Below are 21641 nucleotides of genomic sequence, written 5' to 3' on the forward strand. Positions count from 1 at the left end.
CTGGAAGTCTGGCTATCTCCCCTCTTCCCAGTCCTGTTGAAGGATCTCAACCCAAAATGTCGACTGTTCATTTCCCTCCATAGAAGCTGCTTGACCTGCTGAGTTCCTCCAGCCCTTTTGTGTGGAATGGTGACGGGGAGGAGGAATGCTCTGGTCAATTGGACAGAAAGTGGCAAATAGAGTTTAACCCTGAGTATTGTGTGGTAATGCCTTTGGGAGGGAGTAGCAAGACGAGGAACTGTATAATAAATGGCAGGATACAGTGGTATAGGGAAGAAAGGCACCTGGAATGTCAATGCTAAGATAACACACGAGGCCAATAACATGGTTAAAAGGATTATAGAATGTTTAACTTCACTGTCCAAGTTATGAGTCTAAGATTGAAGCTATAATGGAATTGTTAGTTAGCCCAGCACATTTCCAGTCACTGGAAAGGTGTATTGCACTGAAGAGGATATACTGTAAAGTAAATTTATGAAGATGTTGCTGTGTCTGGAAAATTAGTGTCAACAATAATTTCTTCACACAGAATGTGATGAAATTTGGGTACAAGCTCCCTCTGGAAACTGTTGAGCCTGGGCTTCATCTAAAGTTTCAGATGGATTTTTGTCTGGTAATGTTATGCTTTACAGAAGTGTAACAAGTAGTGATGCAAGCAGTGGCAGCAAGTTAAATTATGTAACATAAAGTCAGTTTATTAAATAGATTGGAATTAAGTAATGCAATTCAGCTAATTTCAGTTAAATCATTTGTTGATGAATTCAGCTAAAGAAAGGCTGAGCCAGGATTGTTCATTTGTAGCAGAAGGGGCTGGGAAAAACAGTTGAGTTTAGAGAAAAAACAGTTGGAGTAAAAAGGATTAATCTCCATAAACAGAGGGGCCAGAAACCAGGGATGTATTTTTAAAGTAAGTGGCAGAATTGGAGGGAGATGAGGAAAAGTTGAATATCTAGAGGATGGTAGGGTGTATGAAACTCACTGTGTTAAAGGAAGCAGAAAATCTTATCATTTAACTAATACTTCTTGCTTACTTGAAGCGTGGTGACCCACAAGGCTACAGACCTCATCCTGGAAGGTTAAGCAGTTCTCTTTCCATCTGCACTGATGTGATAGAATTCTTTCAACACTGTATATTTTCTGTTTCAATATTTTTCAATGATTCAATGATTTCATGGCATATGGTTCTGTGCAATAAAGACCATAAGATGTAGGAGCAGAATTAGGCCATTCAGCCCATCGAGTCCACTCTGCCATTTCATTGTGGCTGATCCTGGTTCGCATTCAACCCCATACACCTGCCCTCTCACCATATCTCTTGATGCCCTGACCAATTAGGAACTATCAACTTCGACTTTCAATTTACCCATGGATTTCGCCTCAACCTCAGTCAGTGGCAGAGCATTCCACAAATTCACCACCCTTTGGCTAAAAAAAATTCCTCTTTCCTTCTGCTCTAAATGGTCACCCTTCAATTTGAGGCTGTGCCCTCTAGTTCTGGATACCTCCACCATAGGAAACATCCTCACCACATCCACCCTATCTAGTCCTTTCAACATTCAGTAGATTTCAATGAGATCCCCCTGCATTCTTCTAAATACCAATGAGTACAGGCCCAAGGCTGCCAAATGATACTCATATATTAACTCCTTCCAGAATCATCCTCATGAATCTCCTCTGGACTCTCTCCAATGAGAACATCTCCTTTCTGAGATACGGGGCCCAAAACTGTTCATAATACTCCAAGTGCAGCCTGACCAGTGTCATATAAAGGCTCAGCATTATCTCCTTGCTTTTATATTCTATCCCCCTTGAAATAACTGCCAACATCACACTTGTCTTCTTTACCACAGATTCAACCCATAAATTAACCTTCTGGGAGTCTTGCATGAGGACTCCCTAAGTCCCTCTGCACATCTGATGTTTGAATTTTCTCCCCATTTAGATAATTGTCTGCACTATTGTTTCTTTTACCAAAATGCATTATCATACATTTCCCAGCACTGCATTCCATCTGCCACTTTTTTGTCTAAGTCCTCCTGCAATTGCATTGCTTCCTTAACACTAGCTAGCCCTCCACATATCTCGTATCATCCACAAACTTTGCCACAAAGCTATCAATTCCACTATCTAAGTTATTGACAAACACTGTGAAAGTAGTCCCAATATTGACCTCTGAGGAACACCACTCGTCACTGGCAGCCAACCAGAAAAGGGTCCTTTATTCCCACTCACTGCCTCCTGCCTGTCAGCCATTTATCTATCCATGCGAGTATGTTTCCTGTAACATTATAGGATTTTATCTTATTAAGCAGCTTCATGTGAGGCACCTTATCAAATGCATTTTGAAAACCTGAGTAAATGATATCTACTGCCTCTCCTTTATTGACACTGCTGATAACTTCTTTGAAGAATTCCAATGATTTATCAGGCAAGATTTGCCTTTATAGAAACCATGCTGACTTTGACTTATTTTATCATTGTTCTCCAAGTACCCCAAATCTTCACCCTTAATAATGGATTCCAACACTCTCCCAACCACTGAGGTTAGGCTAACTGGCCTATAATCTCCTCCCCTCTTAAACAGTGGAGTGACAGTTGCGATTTTCCACTCCACTGGGACCATGCCAGAATCAAATGATTCTTGAAAAAATATGACCAATGCATCCATTATCTCTTCAGCAACCTCTTTCAGGACTCTGGGATGTAGTTCATCTGGTCCAGGTGACTTATCCATCACAAGACCATTGAGTTTGCCTAGCACTTTTTCCTTTATAATAGCAATGGCACTCACACCTGCTCCCCGACACTCACAAACCTCTGGCATACAGCTAGTGCCTTCCACAGTGAAGACTGAAGCAAAGTACTTGTTAAGTTCATCTGCCATCTCTTTGTCCCCCATTACTACCTCACCAACAGCATTTTCCTGTGGTCCAATATCAACTGTCACCTCCCTTTTATTCTTTATATAACTGAAAAAACTTTTAGTATCCTGTTTTACATTATCAGCTAGTTTGCCTTCATATTTAATCTTTTCACTTCTTATAGCTTTCTAGTTGCCTTTTGTTGGATTTTAAAAACTTCCCAGTCATCCAAGGTCACACTCAATTTTGCTACATTATATTCCCTTTCCTTGGCATTTATGCTGTCCTTAACTTCCCTTGTCAGTCATGGTTGTTTAGCTGTGCCGTTTGACATCAACTTCTTCTGTGGTCATGTCTATCCTGAGTTATTCCCACCTCTGTTCTGCCGTCATCCCCACCAGTAGCCCCCTCTGATCCACCAAGGAAGCTCCCGTCTCATACCTCTGTAATTCCCTTTATTCCATTGTGATCCTGATACCTGTGACTTGTGCTTCTCCCTCTCAAATTGCCATATGAATTCAATCATATTCTGATCATTCATCTCTTAAGGGTTCCTTTACATTAAGCTCCCTAATAAAATCTGGTGTATTACATGACACCCAATCTAAGATAGCCGACAGTGCTTTTCCTTATAGATGCTGCCTGGCCTGCTGTGTTCCACCAGCATTTTGTGTGTGTTGTTTGAATTCCCAGCATCTGCAGATTTCCTCGTGTTTAGCTTTCTCTGAGTCGGCTCAAGCACAAACTGCTCTAAAAAGCCATCACGTAGGCATTCAACACATTCCCTCTCTTGCAATCTTGTGATTTTAGATGCATATCATATTTATACTGAGTTAAATACTGTATGTATTTGCTACAATAAGTGTATGGGACACTGGAAAAATGTTGAATTTCCCCTTGGAGATGAATAAAGTATCTATCTATCTATCTATCTGACACCCAACCAGATTTTGCCAGTCCCTTTGCATACTGAAGTCCCCCATTACAATTGTGTCATTACCCTTATTACATGCCCTTTTCAGCTCCCTTTGCAGTCACAGCCCCACGTCTTGGATACTATTTGGAGGCCTATATATGATTGCCCTAATGGTTTTTCTACCCTTGCAGTTTCTTAGCTTCACTCACAAAGACTCAATATTCTCTGACCTTGTGTCACCTCTTTCTAAAGATGTAATTCCATCTCTTACCAACAGAACCACACCACCACCTATGTCCTCCTCCCTGACCTTTCCATCTAAAGTACATCCTTTGATGTTAAACTCCGAACTATGACCTTCTTTCAGCCACGACTCAGTGATGCCCACAATGTCATACCGACCAATCTCTAAATGTGCCACGAGTTCATCCTCCTTATTCCGAATGCTACACGCATTTATAACAGCACCTTCAGTCCTGCATCCTCCACACTTATGAATTTGGCCTCTCTGGCACAGTTTAACTCTTTGCTTGGTCTGCAGTGGTACTCAATCATTGGCTTGTCCTTCCTTACATTCATATTAGATCATCTACTTGTAAACCTGCTGGCTCATCCTCAGCTCTATCATACTGGTCCTCATCCCCCTGCCATATTAGTTTAAACCGCTCCTAACAGCTCTAGCAAACCTGCCCACAATGATATTGGTCCCCCTTGGATTCAAGTGCAACCCGTCTCTTTTGTACAGGTTGCATCTACCCCAGAAGAGGTCTGAATTATCCAGAAATCTGAAACCACCTCCTTCTCCAATTTTTCAGCCACCCAGACACCCAAGACACATGAGTGGAAACTGATCAGCTACCCTGTCATCCACCCATTGTGTGTGCCAATGTCCTGTATTGACTGTTAAGGGAGTTTCCATCAACAGCAAAGGTTACGATTTACCCCCATGATTCAAAGAGCAGTGCTCAGGGCTGCATGGAGGGAGCTTTCCCATTCATGACGTGAGTCCTGCAAGTGAAGCAGCAACAGTCTCAGACTTCGTTAGTCAGACGTGACAACGGGACTTGTGAAATCAGTCTGGTTGACAGAGATTCCAGGCAATGACAACCTTTGCAGTCTGGAAAAGTGGGCGGGGTTTCGCTTGAGTCAGCTGTCATGCAAATTAGCTCATTCTTTTCCCATATTGCAACACTAACAGCACCTCAAAACAAACTTAATTTACTTTAGAAAATACTTTAGAATGTTTTGATGAAGGACAAAATCTCTCATTGTACCATGGCATCTCTATGAGGCATTAGTGCTCAGGGGAAGGTACTTAGATTGGCTAAACGTAATCTGTTCTAGCATTAGGAAATTATAAGGAAGAATTAACTTTTTTTCCTGATTGATCAATGACTTGGATGATGTTTTTGCTAAGCTCATGATTTTTCAATGTACCCTATTGATTTGTCAGTGTTCACTATTGTTATAAGCATCGAATCAATTAAAATTTCTTATTATAATCCTGTTATTTTGTCATCCATTGGATTAATCATCAAGAAATCTCAGAATTTTACAACATTTGCAACACAGAAGCAGGCATTGCTAGGTGAATTCATTTGTAGGAATTCTGTTGTATTGAGGTCAGTCAAACCAAATACCAAAGAATCAAAGAATGAGTAGAGTGGGGAAGGAGTACATATCACATGTTACCAGTACTTGGGTGTGTACTATATGATCTGTGAGTGTTTGGGCATTACAGACCCAGTGCTGGATAGTGGGACGAAGTTGGATGACTCCTTTTTTGGACAAAGTGGGTCAATTTGCCTGCTTCTATGTTGTAAATGTTCTAAAACTCTGTGATTCCTTGATTATTAATCCAATAGAAATTAAGTTACAAAGTAACAGGATTATAATAAGAAAAGATAATTAATGCAATGCTGATAACAATAGTGATAAATTGTAGAAGGGAGGTGCCCACCTAAAAGAGTAAGAGCATCAGAATACTGCTTCTCTCATGCTGGTTTCCCACATCCCTAAAAGTGTGAGCTGAATGGAAGGAACCTAGATACTACAAATAATTATTAATTTAATTAAACTGGTGCCCTGAGCAAGATATTATCTCAGGGAAGACTTGGTAAAGTGAACTGAGTAAGGTAGAAACTGGAGAAGGGCACCTAAGCGTAACCCATGAGGTTATGGGTAAATTGTTTTGCTTGTAACCGAGATGGTAAAAAGCAATGACTGAGTCATTGTAAAAGAATGACTTATAGAAAGGGAAAATGTTGGAATGTTAAGGTGGAACTATTGTCAACATTGGAGTGACCAGGTTAACACTTTGATTGGATGATGAAGACAGCCAAATAGAAAGTCCTGCTACTCTCTTCCTTATTGGTTGCTGTCGGAGCTGAATCAATCAGACATGCAGGATTTTTCTGGGGCATCATAGGGTAGATGCTTCCCCTGCATAGATGATATTTCCCCTGCCAGGAGTGTACAGGACCAGGGACCACTGCCTCAAAATGAAGGGTTGGCCATTCAGGGTGAGGCAAAATAATCGTTCTCCATCCAGTGGTAACGCATCTTTGGAATTCTGTGCTCAAGTGGCGAGTGGGTACTCAGCAAGTGAGTACATTCAAGATTGAGATAAATAGTTATTTGGGCATTACAGGAATCTGGCAGTATGTGGTCAGTGCAAGAAAACAAAACTGAGGAAAAGATTAGATATCATTGAGTAGTAAGGCAGGCATAGGCAAACTGAGTGGTATATTTCTGCTTCTCTTTTTTGGTACTTGAATGACTGATTCAATTGTGGTTAATAATGTCCATTTTAAGGTTCTTGGATGACTATGTATTTTAGTAATTACAGTAACTGTCATTCCCTTGTGAACCAATAAACCGCACTGTTCTGGAGCCTGTCTGGTGATCTGTATTAAGATGTATACTTCCCATGCTCTTTCCCCATTGTCACATAAATTCAGATGTTCATCCAGTTCCGTTTACTTTGCATCTGCTTCCACGAGCTCTTCTATTACCAAGCCAGCCACACCGGGTCATCACAAGTATTTTCATCTTGGTTCCACAGGCTCAGCCTTGATGTTTTGGGAATTGACAGTGACGCTGAAGGTGACAGAGAAGACGAAGATCAGTTAGAATCCTCGCAGGACCCCTCAGCCTACGAATTACTAGAAACCGATATCACTGTTGCAGACAACACAGAGGACAACAGGCAGGCGACGGGAATCCAAGGGAAGATCAGCAGAATGTTACCTGAGGATGTTATGACTGAGCAGGTAACTTTCAGTGCACAGTGATAGATACACTCACCCACATTTGGATCGGTGAGTAACACTGAACGATTTTGTTGTATCTCAGCACTTGTGAGTCTATAAATTGAATTACTGTCTTTTATTCATATTAAAATAGCAGCACACACTGGTGGAACTCAGCAGATCAGGCGGCATCTATGAACAAGAGTAAACTGTTGACGTTTCGGGCCACAACCCTTCTTTAGGACTGAGAGATGCCTGTGCTAAATGATGAGGTGGTTGGGGGGGGGGGGGAGAAGGAAGATAGCTGGAAGGTGATAGGTGAAGACAGGTGGGTGGGAAAGGTTAAGTGCTGGAAAAGAAAGAATCTGATAGGAGAGGACAGTGGACAATAGGAGAAAGGGAAGAAGGAGGGGAAGTAATAGGTAGGTGGGAAGAAGTAAAAGGTGAGAGTGGGGAATATAAGAAGGCGGGTGGGGGGGGGGGAAATTTTCCTGATAAACTGATATTCATACCATCAGATTGGAGGGTGCCTATTGAAATAGTGTTGTGGTTCACCCTAATGCTGTTTATAAAAGCTGTATAAATATTGAGAACATCCATTTTTGAGATACATTGAGTGCCACTGTCAGGTTTCTTTGCATTACATTGTAGGTCACAGCATAGTTTTCTCCGATAATGATTTGCTAGTTCTCATAACTGTCAGCACTGAACTCGGCAGGTACAATTAATGAAGCCAGTGTCTAAAAAGAGAGACTGTAATGCAAGCAGCATTCTTCCAGCTACTGCATGAGTGGCTGCTGCAATGTTGCAAGGGGGCAGGAAACTGCTCCCAGGGAGTCTGGACAAGCACAAAAGGGTTGTGACAAAACATATTCGTTGCCCTATTGACTGCTGTCTCTGCTTGTGTATGCTGAAGAAAATGTGGATAATTTTTTTCTGCAATCAAGTAGAGAGATTGGTTGGCCTGCAATGTACCGCAGGTAGCAACACGAGGTGTGACATATATCAGCAGCAATTACCTAGAATGCAGTTCCATCTTGCTCTCCTCCTTAAAACCCAACTTACTGAGCAGTTCCCTATCCCATTGCTTAACCCAGTGTGGAAATTTCCTATTTTGTGAGGAAATGCTTTACTGGTAGTAAGTGGCTACATTAATGCAAACTGGGTTGTGGTCAGGATGAAGGGGACAACATTTCTGCAGCAAGTTGTCCTGAAGGGCAATGGGATTAGATTTAGTTTTGCCTTTTAAGCATGAAGTGGAGCTCATTTTCCATACTAATCTATGATTTTGTGTGGTAGAATTCATGCTCTTGGCTGTGATAAACATCTAATGTCACTAGTTCAATTCTGTTAAACTTGGATGATTTTTAGAAGCAAAGAACAAAAAATTGGCATCATGCAACACACATATAACTCAGACTACAGTGTACTGATGGGCCATGATTCACTGAGTGCCAGAGAAAGGCAACGGTCAAGAACCCTCCCGGCCACTGGGGGCAGCAGGCAGTAATTTGTGAAGTCATTTCTTGGGCTAGATGTGCCCAATTTTTGCCCAACAGGCAGACTCAACCTGTGGCTGCAGGGTTCCAGAGTGTAGCTGTCTCCTGGCTGTATATGGTAGCTTGCTCTGCCTTACTTGGGTTTGGGTTCAGGGTTAGGGTTGTTGCTCTCGTGGGATTGCTAATGTGTGTTTGTGGTTTTGAAGATCCACCAAGCCTCACAAGTCATCACTAGAATGGTGGAGTTGGGGTGGGGTGGGGGTTGTAATTGTTTACTCTGTGGAGATAGGGTGGGACACAGCTCCTCCTCAATTCCCCTGAGCCCTGCCCTCCACTCCAATATTTCAGTTATTCCACTCAGGTAACCCCTCCACCCCAGTCCGTCGCAATCCCCTTGCTCTCACAATGCAGGAGGCACATCACACCCAACAGGGTCTGTGCTGGTGATAGGGTATTCCCCACCTACCCCTCTTTTTCCTGCTCTCATTCGTCTTCTCCTTCCCCATCCCTTGTACCTGTCTTCAGCCAAGAGAGTAGAATTTCACAGAATCGGAAACTTACGACACAGGAAGAGACTGTTAGATCTGTCATATCTTGACCCCTCTTAAATCCTGTCCACTATCCTGCAAATCATGCTGCACCTGGGTATCTTTCAACTCTGTGAGAGTTTCTACCTCTCAAATTCATACAAACATGTTTTCCTCAATGCCTCTTTAAATCTTTCCATAAATCTCTGTCACTTGTATCCTCTTTTTCCTTGAAAGGAAAAGGAAGATGCTAGAAGCAATTCTGTTAAGTTCACCTCAACTGTTGTTCACGGTAGTAATTCCTCAGTCCCAGGAAAGGAAGACTTCCATTGCTGAAGTGTCTTTCCCATGCTTTCAAGACCATCCCAGAGCACTTTATAGCCAATGAAGTATATTTGTCATGTGGTCACTATTGTAAAGGTGGAAACATGGGAATCAACTTAGGTAGATCAATATATTGAGTGGGATTATACAGAACTGTGCAAAAAGTCTAAGGCACCCTAGAGATTTTTATATGGTTTCAAATGGTTTGGCCTCCAAGGAGCCCTGATCTCAACATCATCGAGGCTGTCTGGGATTAACTAGAGAGACAGAAGCAAGTGAGACAGCCAAAGTCTGCAGAAAAACTGTGGCAAGTTCTCCAAGTTGCTTCGAACAACTTATTAGTTAATTTTCTTATAAAACTGTACACAGTGTACCTAAAAGTATTGGTGCAGTTTTAAAGGCAAAGGGTGGTCACTCTAAATATTGACTTGTTTTAAGTTTTTTATTGTTTACTGTTCTTTATAGTAATTTTTTGATACTTAGAAACTTTTCATTTCATTATTTTTGAAAACTTTTTAGCCTTTTACTGATTTTTTTACATGTCCCTGAGAAATGTGCACAGTACCGTATATAGAATCAGATTTATTGTCACTCACATAGGATGTGAAACTTGTTTTTGATAGCAGTATAGTGCAAAATCTGTAAATTACAAAAGTGCAAAAAAGGATGTATTCATGGGTGCATGGACTGTTCAGAATCAGATCTATTATCAATGTCATATATGACATGAAGTTAGTTTTGAAACAGCAATACAGTGCAATGGCATAAAATTACAATAAATTACTAGATAAATAATGTAAAAGTGAATAATGAGGTAGTGCTTATGGAGCATTCAGAAATCTAATGGTGAAGGGGAAGAAGCTGATTCTGAATTGTTGAATTTGGGTCTTAAGGCTCATGTACCTCCTTTCTGATGGTAGTTATGAGAAAGAAGGTGTGTCCTGGACAGTTTAAGGAAAGAGGGAAATGATTTAAAAGGCACCTGAAAGATAATGCCTTCACACAGGGAGTGGTACGTAAACATGGAACAAGCCCCTTGAGTAAGTGGTTGAGGCAGGTACATTAGCAACACACACACACAAAATGCTGGGGGATTTCAGCAGATCAGACAGCATCCAAGACCCTTCTTCAGGACATTTAATAATAACACTAAGAGACTTGAAGAGATGTATGGATAGGAAAGGTTTAGAGTGACATGGGGCTAGGTTAGACGGACATCTTGGTTGTCAAGGGTGAGATAAGCTGAAGGGCAAATTTGTGTGCTACATTGCTCTATTCTCTGTAGTCTATCCTTTCACTTTCCTCTGCCTTTTTCTTTGATTTGGTCATTTGCTGTGTAACTTGTCAAAATTTGTGTGCCTGTAGGATGTTTTTGCTCTGCTAAAAATTCAAGCTGCTAAAATCAACATTCGGAAAATTACTGAATGAGGCAACTATCTGAGGCGAAAAGGCAACAACTGATCTCTCAGTTTAACACACTTACAGTCTTCAGAGTTCAGGACCGGTTTCGATAATTTTAGATAATCAACCATTCTGGTCTTGTTTCCTGCATTTCATTATCTCCTCTTCTGGTACTTCAGCTTTCATTTAAATGCTTACACCTCTTCTAGACAAACATCTCTGCACCCTTCCTCTGCTGGTACCACACCCACTGTAACGTTCAGTCCTTCCTCCTCTCCACCTATCACAGACCTTCTCTCAAGGTCTTTCCACTTCTCAGCCTTCCTCTTCAGTTAATGCCTTTCACTTCTACTTTCCCTGCTCTGAAAAACCTGTATTGACCCGAAGTACTAATTATGTTCCTCCACCCATTGAGATATTTTGGCACTTTCTGTTTTTTACTTTGAATTTGCAGCATTTGCAATATTTCTTTTTGAAGCCAATCAGCACTGATCTCAGGATTACTGCCTGTGCCACGCGGCAGTGAGAATGGGAATAGGATGAGGTGGAGGATAAATGCGTGGCTGAGGGATTGGAGCAGGGGCAGTGATTCAGATTTCTGGATCATTGGGACCTCTTTTGGGGCAGGTGTGACCTGTACAAAAAGGACGGGTTGCACTTGAATCCCAGGGGTACCAGTATCCTGGCGGGGAGGTTTGCTAAGGCTACTGGGGAGAGTTTAAACTAGAATTGTTGGGGGGGTGGGATTGTTGGGGTAAACAAAGCAGGTGAGCTTAGAGCGTGGATTGGTACTTGGAGATATGATGTGGTGGCCATTACAGAGACTTGGATGGCTCAGGGACAAGAATGGTTACTTCAAGTGCCAGGTTTGAGATGTTTCAGAAAGGACAGGGAGGGAGTCAAAAGAGGTGGGGGTGTGGCACTGTTGATCAGAGATGGTGTCACAGCTGCGGAAAAGGTGGATGCCACGGAGGAATTGTCTAAGGAGTCTCTGTGGGTGGAGGTTAGGAACAAGAAGGGGTCAATAACATTACTGGGTGTTTTTTATAGGCCGCCTCATAGTAATAGAGATATCGAGGAGTAGATAGGGAAACAGATCTTGGAAAGGTGTAGTAATAACAGAATTGTCATGATGGGAGACTTTAGTTTCCCAAATATCGATTGGCATCTCCCTAGAGCAAGGGGTTTAGATGGGGTGGATTTTGTCAGGTGAGTTCAGGAAGATTTCTTGACACAATATGTAGATAAGCCTACAGGAGGAGAGGCTGCACTTGATCTGGTATTGGGAAATGAACCTGGTCAGGTGTCAGATCTCTCACTGGGAGAGCATTTTGGAGAAAGTGATCATAATTCTATCTCCTTTACAATAGCATTGGAGAGAGATAGGAACAGACAAGTTAGAAAAGTGTTTAACTGGAGTAAGGGGAATTATGAGGCTATCAGGCAGGAAATTGGAAACAGATGTTCTTAGGGAAAAGTACAGAAGAAATGTGGCAAATATTCAGAGGATATTTGTGTAGAGTTCTGTATAGGTATGTTCCAATGAGACAGGGAAGTTATGGTAGGGTACAGGAACGTTGGTGTAGAAAGGCTGTATGAAATCTCGTCAAGAAGAAAAAAAAAGCTTACAAAAGGTTCAGAGAGTTAGGTAATGCTAGAGATCTAGAAGATTATAAGACTACTAGGAAGGAGCTGAAGAAGGAAATTAGGAGAGCCAGATGGTGCCATGAGAAGGCCTTGGTGAGCAGAATTAAGGAAAACCCCATGGCTTTGTGAAGAGCAAGAGGATAAGACATGAAAGAATAGGACCTCTCAAGTGTGACAGTGGGAAAGCGTGTATGGAACCAGATGAAATAACAGAGGTACGTAATGAATACTTAAGTATTCACTATGGAAAAGGATATTAGTGATTGTAGTGATGACTTGTAGCAGACAGAAAAGATTGAGCATGTAGATATTAAGAAAGAGGATGTGCTGGAGCTTTTGGAAAGCATCAAGTTGGTTAAGTCACTGGAACCTGATGAAATGTACCCCAGGGTACTGTGGCAGGCTACGGAGGATATTGCTGAGCCTCTGGCAATGACCTTTGCATCATCAGTGGGGATGGGAGAGGTTCTGGAGGATTGGAGGGTTGCGCATGATGTTCCTTTATTCAAGAAAGGGAGTAGAGATAGCCCAGGAAATTATAGACCAGTGAGTCTTACCTCAGTGGTTGGTAAGTTGATGGAGAAGTTCCTGAGAGGCAGGAATTACGAACGTTTGGAGAGGTATAATATGATTAAGAGTAGTCAGCATGGCTTTGTAAACGGCAGGTCATGCCTTATGAGCCTAATTGAATTTTTTGAGGATGTGACTAAACACATTGATGAAGGAAGAGCAGTAGATGAGGTGTATATGGATTTCAGCAAGGCATTTGATAAGGTATCCCATGCAAGGCTTATTGAGAAAGTAAAGAGACATGGGATCCAAGGGGACATTATTTTGTGGATCCAGAACTGGCTTGCCCACAGAAGGTAAAGAGTGGTTGTAGACGGGTCATATTCTGCATGGAGGCCGGTGACCAGTGGAGTGCCTCAGGAGTCTGTTCTGGGACGCTTACTCTTTGTGATTTTTATAAATGACCTGGATGAGGAAGTGGAGGGATGAGTTAGTAAGTTTGCTGATGACACAAAGGTTGAAGGTGTTGTGAATAGTGTGGAGGGCTGTCTGAGGTTACAGTGGGACATTGATAGGATGCAAAACTGGGCTGAGAAGTGGCAGGTGGAGTTCATCCCAGATAAGTGTGAAGAGGTTCATTTTGGTAGGTCAAATAGGATGGCAGAATATAGTATTAATGGTAAGACTCTTGGGAGTGTGGAGGATCAGAGGGATTTTGGGTCTGTCCACAGGATGCTCAAAGCAGCTGCACAGGTTGACTCTGTGGTTAAGAAGGTGTATGGTGTATTGGCCTTCATCAATTGTGGAATTGAATTTAGGAGCCGAGAGGTAATGTTGCAGCTACATGGGATCCTGGTCAGACCCCACTTGGAGTACTGTGCTCAGTTCTGGTTGCCTCAGTACGGGAAGGATGTGGGAACCATAGAAAGGGTGCAGAGGAGATTTACAAAGACGTTGCCTGGATTGGGGAGTGTTCCTTATGAGAATTGGTTGAGTGAACTCGGCCTTTTTTCCTTGGAGCGACGGAGGATGAGAAGTGACCTGATAGAGGTGTATAAGATGATGAGACGCATTGATCGTGTAGATAATCAAAGGCTTTTTTCCCAGGGCTGAAATAGCTAGTGCAAGAGGACACAGGTTTAAGGTGCTGGGGAGTAGGTACAGAGGAGATGTCAGGGGTAAGTTTTTTACTTAGAGAGTGATGAGTGTCTGGAATGGGCTGCCGGCAACGGTGGTGGAGCGGATACGATAGGGTCTTTTACAAGGCTTTTAGATAGGTACATGGAGCTTAGTAAAATAGAGGGCTATAGGTAAGCCTAGTTATTTCTGAGGTAGGGACATGTTTGGCACAACTTTGTGGGCGAAAGAGCCTGTATTGTGCTGTGGGTTTTCTATGTTTCTATGGTTGTTGCACTTTCAATAACATCTGTATCTTCACTCATGGGTTTGTCTGGCCACCTCCCATCCTCTGTATATTCGAGTTCATCCCAAATCCTCTTTCTTGTGGATGCACACTTCTGTTCTCTGCAAAGGCACCCTTAGAGTGGCAGCATAGAGGGAAACTATTTAGTCCACTGAGTCTTCAGCTTCTCTACAAAAGAACAATCCAGCTCCCCTGCATCTTCTTTACTTTCAATATTATCCTAAGGACAAATGAGAAGTCCAGAAGTCAAGGTCCATTGGCCTGAGCCGAGTCTGCAAATCTGTGTGAGGCTGCTGGGGAGGTCAAAGCCTTGCATCTGAAGGCCTGAGTGTGTGTCCGCTGCAGGCCTGTCCTGGGATTAGAGGACTGGGTATACTTGTGGGTGGGGGAGGAGGTAGAAACGGCTCATTTTGGTTATCGTTGGTTCCTTGTTGTGTTCGGTGTTGTCATGCCAAGCTTGGTGAGCATGCAGTGTTGGTGCTGGATTGTGCAGCAACACTGGCAGACTGCCCCCAGCACACCCTCAGGTGTTGCGGTTGTGAATGCAAGTCACGCATTTCACTCTATGTTTTGACATACACGTAACAAGTAAACTTGGATCTTTGTAACACACACAAAATGCTGGTGGAACACAGCAGGCCAGGCAGCATCTATAGGAAGAAGTACAGTCAATGTTTCGGGCCGAGACCCTTCATTAGGACTAACGACCCGAAACGTTTACTGTACTTCTCCCTATAGATGCTGCCTGGCCTGCTGCGTTCCACCAGCATTTTGTGTGTGTTGTTTGAATTTCCAGCATCTGCAGATTTCCTCGTGTTTGCGTTTTTAAACTTAAATCTTTAATCTTATCCAGTTACCTTTTAACAGCACTATTGAATCTGCCTACATTACTAACCCAGGCAGCATATTCCGCACACTGACCATTTGCTGCTTAAATAAGCTTTTCCTAAAAACCAGTTCTGTTGCTTTTGCCAGCTATTTTTCATTGATTTTTCTGCTATTTTGAATCTTCCTAGAATGGCAGGTTTTATCTGCTCTGTGCTGTCCCTCGTGATTTTAACTATCACTTAAACATCTCACAATTTCTCTTGACAACACCACCCAAATCCTCAATTAGCAGTAGCATAATGGTTGCCATGACACTATTACAGCTCGAGGGGTTGCAGTTCAGAGTTCAATTCTGGCATCCTCGGTAAGGAGTTTATATGTTCTCCCTGTTATCACGTGGTACTCCGGTTTCCTCCCACAGTCCAAAGACGTATTGGTTAGTAGGCTAATTGGTCATTGTAAATTGTCCTGTGATTAGGCTGGGGGTTAAATAGGTGGGTTAATTGGCATTGAGTCGGAGAGTCACGTTCCACATTGTATCTTAAAATAAATAAATAAGGGGAGAATAACTCTGCTTCTAAGAGTGTATTTTTTTGGAGTGCAGGAGAGTGCAAGGGGAATTGAGTTAAATGCATGAGGATCTTGACGATATAAATGTGGAGTAGAAGTTTCCTTGTGTGAGATGAGTCGTTTGCATTAACAACCAACATAGCCTATGGATGTTGTGGGGCCAGCTCTTAAATGTCACCACGCATTCCAGAGCTAACATAGCCTGCCTTCTTATATATAAATCCCTTTTCTATTCTCCCCATGTTCCCATCAACTCCCCCCCCCCCACATCATTTCTGCCACTCATCCACACACCAGAGGAAATTTATAATTTACAGCATCCAATTAACCTACCAGCTGCCCGTCTTTGGAATGTGAGTTTGACAATGTATTTACCCATGTGCTTCTGCCCCGTTTTGTTCCATGGGCTTCCATCTTGGTGACCCTTGATTTCAGTCTCTGAGGCTTTCAGGAGGGTGAGCCCATGGAAAACATCTGGCTCAGACGGTGTACCTGTCCGAATACCTGTGCTCTTCAACTGGTATCTTCAACCTCTCGCTTTGGCAGTCTGAGGTACCCGCCTACTTCAAGCGAGCTTCAATTGTCCCAGTGCCCAAGAAGAACCTGGTGACCTGCCTTAATGACTATCGTCCAGTAACACTTACATCTCCAGTGATGAAGTGCTTTGAGAGGTCGATGATGAAACATGTAAACCCCTCTCTAAGGAGTGACTTGGATCCCCTCCAATTTGTCTATCGTCATAAGAGGCCAATAGCAGATGTCATTTCATTGGCTTTTCTCTCTGGAACATCTGGACAGTGAAGATGCATATGTACATCAGGATGCTCTTCATTGACTACAGCTCTGCATTCAACACTATCATCCCCTCAAAACTGATCAATAAGGTCCAAGAACCCAGGCTTCAATGCCTCCTTGTGCAATTGGATCCTCAATTTCCTCACCTGCAGACTCCAGCCTCTTCTGATTGGCAGCAACACCTCCACAATCTCCCTCAGCAAGGTGCACTGAGATCCCTACTCTGTTTGCTTTGTATCTATGATTGTAGGCTAACCACGGCACCTTTGTTGTATTTAAGTTTGCTGATGACACCACTGTTGCTGGTCGAATCAGAGGTGGTGACGGATCAGCGTATAGGAAGGAGATTGAAAATCTGACTGAGTGGTGCCACAACAACAACCTCTCACAAAAACCAAAGAGCTGATTATTGACTTCAGGAGGAGGAAAATGGAGGTCCATCAGCCAGTCTTCATCAGGGGGTCAGACGGTCAGCAACTTTAAATTCCTTGCTGTTACCGTTTTTGAGGACCTGTCCTGTGCCCAGCATGCAAGTGCCATTACGAAGAAAGTATGGCAGCACCTCTACTTCCTTAGGAGTTTGCAAAGTTCCAGCATATCATTAAAATTTTGACCAACTTCTGTAAATAAGTGTGAGGTAGTTCATTTTGGTAGGTCAACTATGATGGCAGAATATAGCATTAGTGGTAAGACTCTTGGCAGTGTGGAGGGTCAGAGGGTTCTTGGGGTCCAAGTCCATTGGACGCTCACAGCTAATACGCAGGTTGACTGTGGTTAAGAAGGCGTACGGTGCATTGGCCCTCATCAACTGTGGGATTGAGTTCAAGAGCCGAGAGGTAATGTTGCAGATATATAGGACCCTGGTCAGACCCCACTTGGAGTATTGTGCTCAATTCTGGTTGCCTCACTACAGGAAGGATGTGGAAACCATAGAAAGGGTGCAGAGGAGATTTACGAGGATGTTGCCTGGATTGGGGAGCATGCTTTATGAGAATAGGTTGAGTGAACTCGGCCTTTTTTCCTTGGAGTGACGGAGGATGAGAAGTGACCTGATAGAGGTGTATAAGATGATGAGACGCATTGATCGTGTAGATAATCAAAGGCTTTTTTCCCAGGGCTGAAATAGCTAGTGCAAGAGGACACAGGTTTAAGGTGCTGGGGAGTAGGTACAGAGGAGATGTCAGGGGTAAGTTTTTTACTCAGAGAGTGGTGAGTGTGTGAATTGGACTGCTGGCAACGGTGGTGGAGGCAGATACGATAAGGACTTTTAGATAGGTACATGGAGCTTAGTAAAATAGAGAGCTATGGGTAAGCCCAGGTAATTTCTAAGGTGGGGACATATTTGGCACAACTTTGTGGGCCGAAGGGCCTGTATTGTGCTGTAGATTTTCTATGTTTCTAACTGCACAGTGGAGAGTAATCTGACTGATTGCATCATGACCCAGTATGGAGACACCAATACTCTTGAATGAAAACACCTATAAAAGTAGTGGCGACAGCCCAGTTCATCCACCAATGAGTACATCTGTAAGGAATGCTGTTGCAGATAAACAGCGTCCATCATCAAGGACCCCCACCATATAGGACATGTTCTCTTCTCGCTGCTGCCATCACAAAGGAGGTACAGGACCTTCAGGTCCCACTCCGCCAGGTTCAGGAACTGTTATTACCCCTCAAACATTAGGCACTTGAACCAGTGGGGATAACTTCACTCACCCCCGATGCTGAACTGATTCCACAACCTATGGACTCCCTTTCAAGGTCTCTACAGCTCATACTCCCAATATTAATTACATATTTACAGTATTTATTATTATTTTTATTTCTGTATTTGCAAGATTTGTTGTATTTTGCACACTAGTTGTTTGTCCGTCTTTGTTGTGTGCAGCTTTTTGCTGAATTACGGTGTGTGTTTGTATTTACTGTGAATGCCCACAAGGAAATGAATCTCGGGGTGGTATATAGAGACCTATATATACTTTGATAATATATTTGCCCTGAACTTTGACAAGCCAGTTATATGGCTGATTATCAAACACCTGCTGTAGGTTTATATACGGCACATCAGCTGCATTTCCACATTGCCTGACACCGGTGCTTCCTGGCACTAAAAAAAAAGTACCGCAGCTGCTGGAAATCCAAAGTAAAATGCTCAGTGAATCAAGTGACATCGCGGGGGAGAAAAAAGAATTGGTGTCTCATGGATGATATTTCAACCTGCCAATTGTTTCCGACATTTTCTGTTTTATTAAGATCACCAACCTTTCAAATCTCTCAATGGTCTCAGCCCTTCCCACCTCTGCAATCACTAACGGCCCCATGACCTTCTGAGATAAAATTCAGAATCAGGGTCGTTATCACTGAGGTATGTCATGAAATTTGCTGTTTTGTGGCAGCAAAACATAAAAATGACTGTAAGTTGCAAATAAGTAAATGGTATGAGAGGAGAAGAATAAGGTATACCTCAGATTATAGCCTTTTGCCCAGTCCCAAAGCTCATTATTTTCCCTTGTGACCTTGACTCCAGCTCTTCAGACCCTTTGAGAGCAAGAATGGCCACCACCTTCCAGTGGACAACTGGGGACGGGGAATGAATTCCAGCCTTGCTACCTCAAGAATACATTAAAGAGAAATAACACATCCTGAGAAAGAGGCTGACCTGCAGCTATAAGAGGCTATTCACCGTCATGTTACAACCTAATGTGCTTGAGGCCACCGAAGTATGGTCACTGTTGTAAACATAGAAAACGTGGCAGCCAATTTATGCAAAGCAAGCTCCAATAAGTAACTGCGCGATATTAACCACGGACTGTTTTAGTGCTGAAGCACTCAAAGCACCCAGCTGTTGGTGAGAAACAGAGTAAATGCTTCAGGTCAAAAATCAACTGCCAGGGTGGGGGGTGGGGGCAGTGGGTAAACAAGTGTGTTAAGTTGCAGAGAGTGAGAGGGAATGTCTGTGATTGGGTGCGGACGAAGGTTGTCAGAGTGATTATTTACCTGAAAATCTGGCAGTTGGAGACAGAAAAAAACTAATTGAAACAAATAAATGAAACAAGAGATACATTCGCAGCTGTAGAAAACATGAAATGGAGTTGTTGCCGGTAAATGTTGAACTCAGTACTAAGTCTCTGAAATCTGCAGTGTACTCGGGCGAAGTTTGATAAGGTGCTGTTTCTCGAGTGTTTGTTGATCATCACTGAAGCTTTGCAGGAAGCCAGGGATAGAGAGTCAGGGTAAGAGTAGGGCAGAAGATGGAAAGTCAGGAGTTCCTTTGCACGTTGAACGGAAGGCGTTCCGCAGAGTAGTCACCCATCTGCACTTAGTAGAAGAGACCACTCCTTAAGCAGTGGGGAGAGGAGAATTTCTAAAGTGGAGCCCCAGTCACCTGATGCGTGCCCAAGGGACCTGACTGAACGTGTTTGTGTGGGTTCAGAATTATACCTCTTCACGGGTTGGGTATGAATTGGTCACGTCAGATCTGATCTATCTCAGGTTTGAAGTTTATACCCAAGCAAATCTTTGTTCCAAAGAGGGTGCATGTTAAAACTAGAAAGGCGTGCTGATTAACACAACAAATGCTACGGGAACTCAGCAGGTGAGGCAGCATCTATGGAAAGGAGGAAAGCATGTCGATTTGTAAAGCTTTGAGACCCTAGGTTGCATCAACAGATGTACAGAGCGCAGAAGCAGAGGGGTTATATTGAACCGTTTAGACACCAATTCAACTACTGATTCTGATTCTGGCTTTTCTCTTTAGAACAAAGAAAGTTGGAGAGGAAATTTGATAAAGGCGGACAAGATCATAGCTTGTGTAGATTGGGTAAATAGAGAAAAGCTGGTGCTGTTACCAATTGGGGAGATGGTCTGGGCTCATGACTTTAAAACTTTCACAGATAGATACAAGGTGGGTGTGACAAAATATTGCAGAGTAGCAACGACATGAACTTACTCTGTATAAGAGTGTTGGAAACATGATCATTCAAGTTTTTTTAAAAATTTGATTGGCACTTGAGAGAGAATAATTTGTAGGGAAGAAGAAGAGAATTGGATTAATAGGATTATTCTGCTTGGGTGTAGCACAGGCAGTGATGGGCCAAATGCCCTCCTGTCCTATAATTTCAGGAGACTGAATTCCAGTCGCTCGGATATTGACATCCTTGCTTTTTGTCTCCTGCAGATTCCGAGAACAGAAATGCGGCCGCGACTGGATGCGGGATGTGCCTATACCTTCAGAGAGTTTCACAATCGCTCTTCCCAGTCCAGAGCAACAGGTTGGTGAAGCACCTAGCAGGGCCTGGCATCATCTCAGAGGCTGCTGATGGCTTGGGCTGGCCAGTGGACAACTTTGAACGGCATTGAGCTCTTGCCTCAGCCCAGCTAAAATAAGTAGTGCAAAAATAAGAAAATAGTGAGGAAGTGTTCATGGGTTCAATGTCCATTCAGAAGTCAGATGGCAGAGGGGAAGAAGCTGTTCCTGAATCGCTGAGTGTGTGCCTTCAGGCTTCTGTACCTCCTCCCTGGAGTAGCAATGAAAAGGTGGCATGTCCTGGGTGGTGGGGAGTGCCTTAATGATGTCTGCTGCCTTTTTGAGGCATCGCTCCTTGAAAATGTCCTGGATACTATGGAGGCTAAGTGCCCATGATGGAACTGACTAAGTTTACAACTCTCTGCAGCTCCAAGGATTGTCCTTCTTTGAGAACAATCCTTCATTCTCTTTCTTCTCTGTTACTGTCCATTGACCCTGTTGGAAATGGACAAGGACCCGGGAAGATGATAGAATGGAAAGATCTCTGGTCTTTGGCTGCCTTGGTTCTGTGAAGCCTCACCACACCTATCGGCAGTGGATGCAGAGTGGATTACTTCTATAGCCTGTCTTTCTTCCTGTGTTAGTTGTCCTCTCACTGAGAGCGATCAGACATAAGGGGTGATAAGTGCCTGTTCACCTCATGAGGTCCATACACAGTAGCACAGGGTCCTCAGTGTGAGTTTCATTCTGTGAATGGGGCCTTTCATCTTTGACTGGGACCCTCAATCTGTGGCTGGGACAGCCCCCACTCCAGAATTTCACCCTGGAACTGGGGTCCTCTTA

General features: G+C 43.1%; 1 protein-coding gene across 3 annotated transcripts in view; it reads left to right on the plus strand.

Annotated features, from left to right (window-relative positions):
- The window catches only part of arhgef18b (rho/rac guanine nucleotide exchange factor (GEF) 18b), a 211033-nt gene that overhangs the window by 79567 nt on the left and 109825 nt on the right, over positions 1-21641 (plus strand). For all 3 annotated transcript variants that reach the window (XM_059991291.1, XM_059991289.1, XM_059991290.1), the window contains exons 4-5: positions 6842-7049; positions 20730-20823. In XM_059991291.1, coding sequence (XP_059847274.1) covers positions 6842-7049; positions 20730-20823 — 302 coding nt within the window. The remainder of the gene's footprint in view (positions 1-6841; positions 7050-20729; positions 20824-21641) is intronic.

This window comes from Hypanus sabinus, chromosome 16 (assembly GCF_030144855.1).
Source record: "Hypanus sabinus isolate sHypSab1 chromosome 16, sHypSab1.hap1, whole genome shotgun sequence".
Classification (NCBI taxonomy): domain Eukaryota; kingdom Metazoa; phylum Chordata; class Chondrichthyes; order Myliobatiformes; family Dasyatidae; genus Hypanus; species Hypanus sabinus.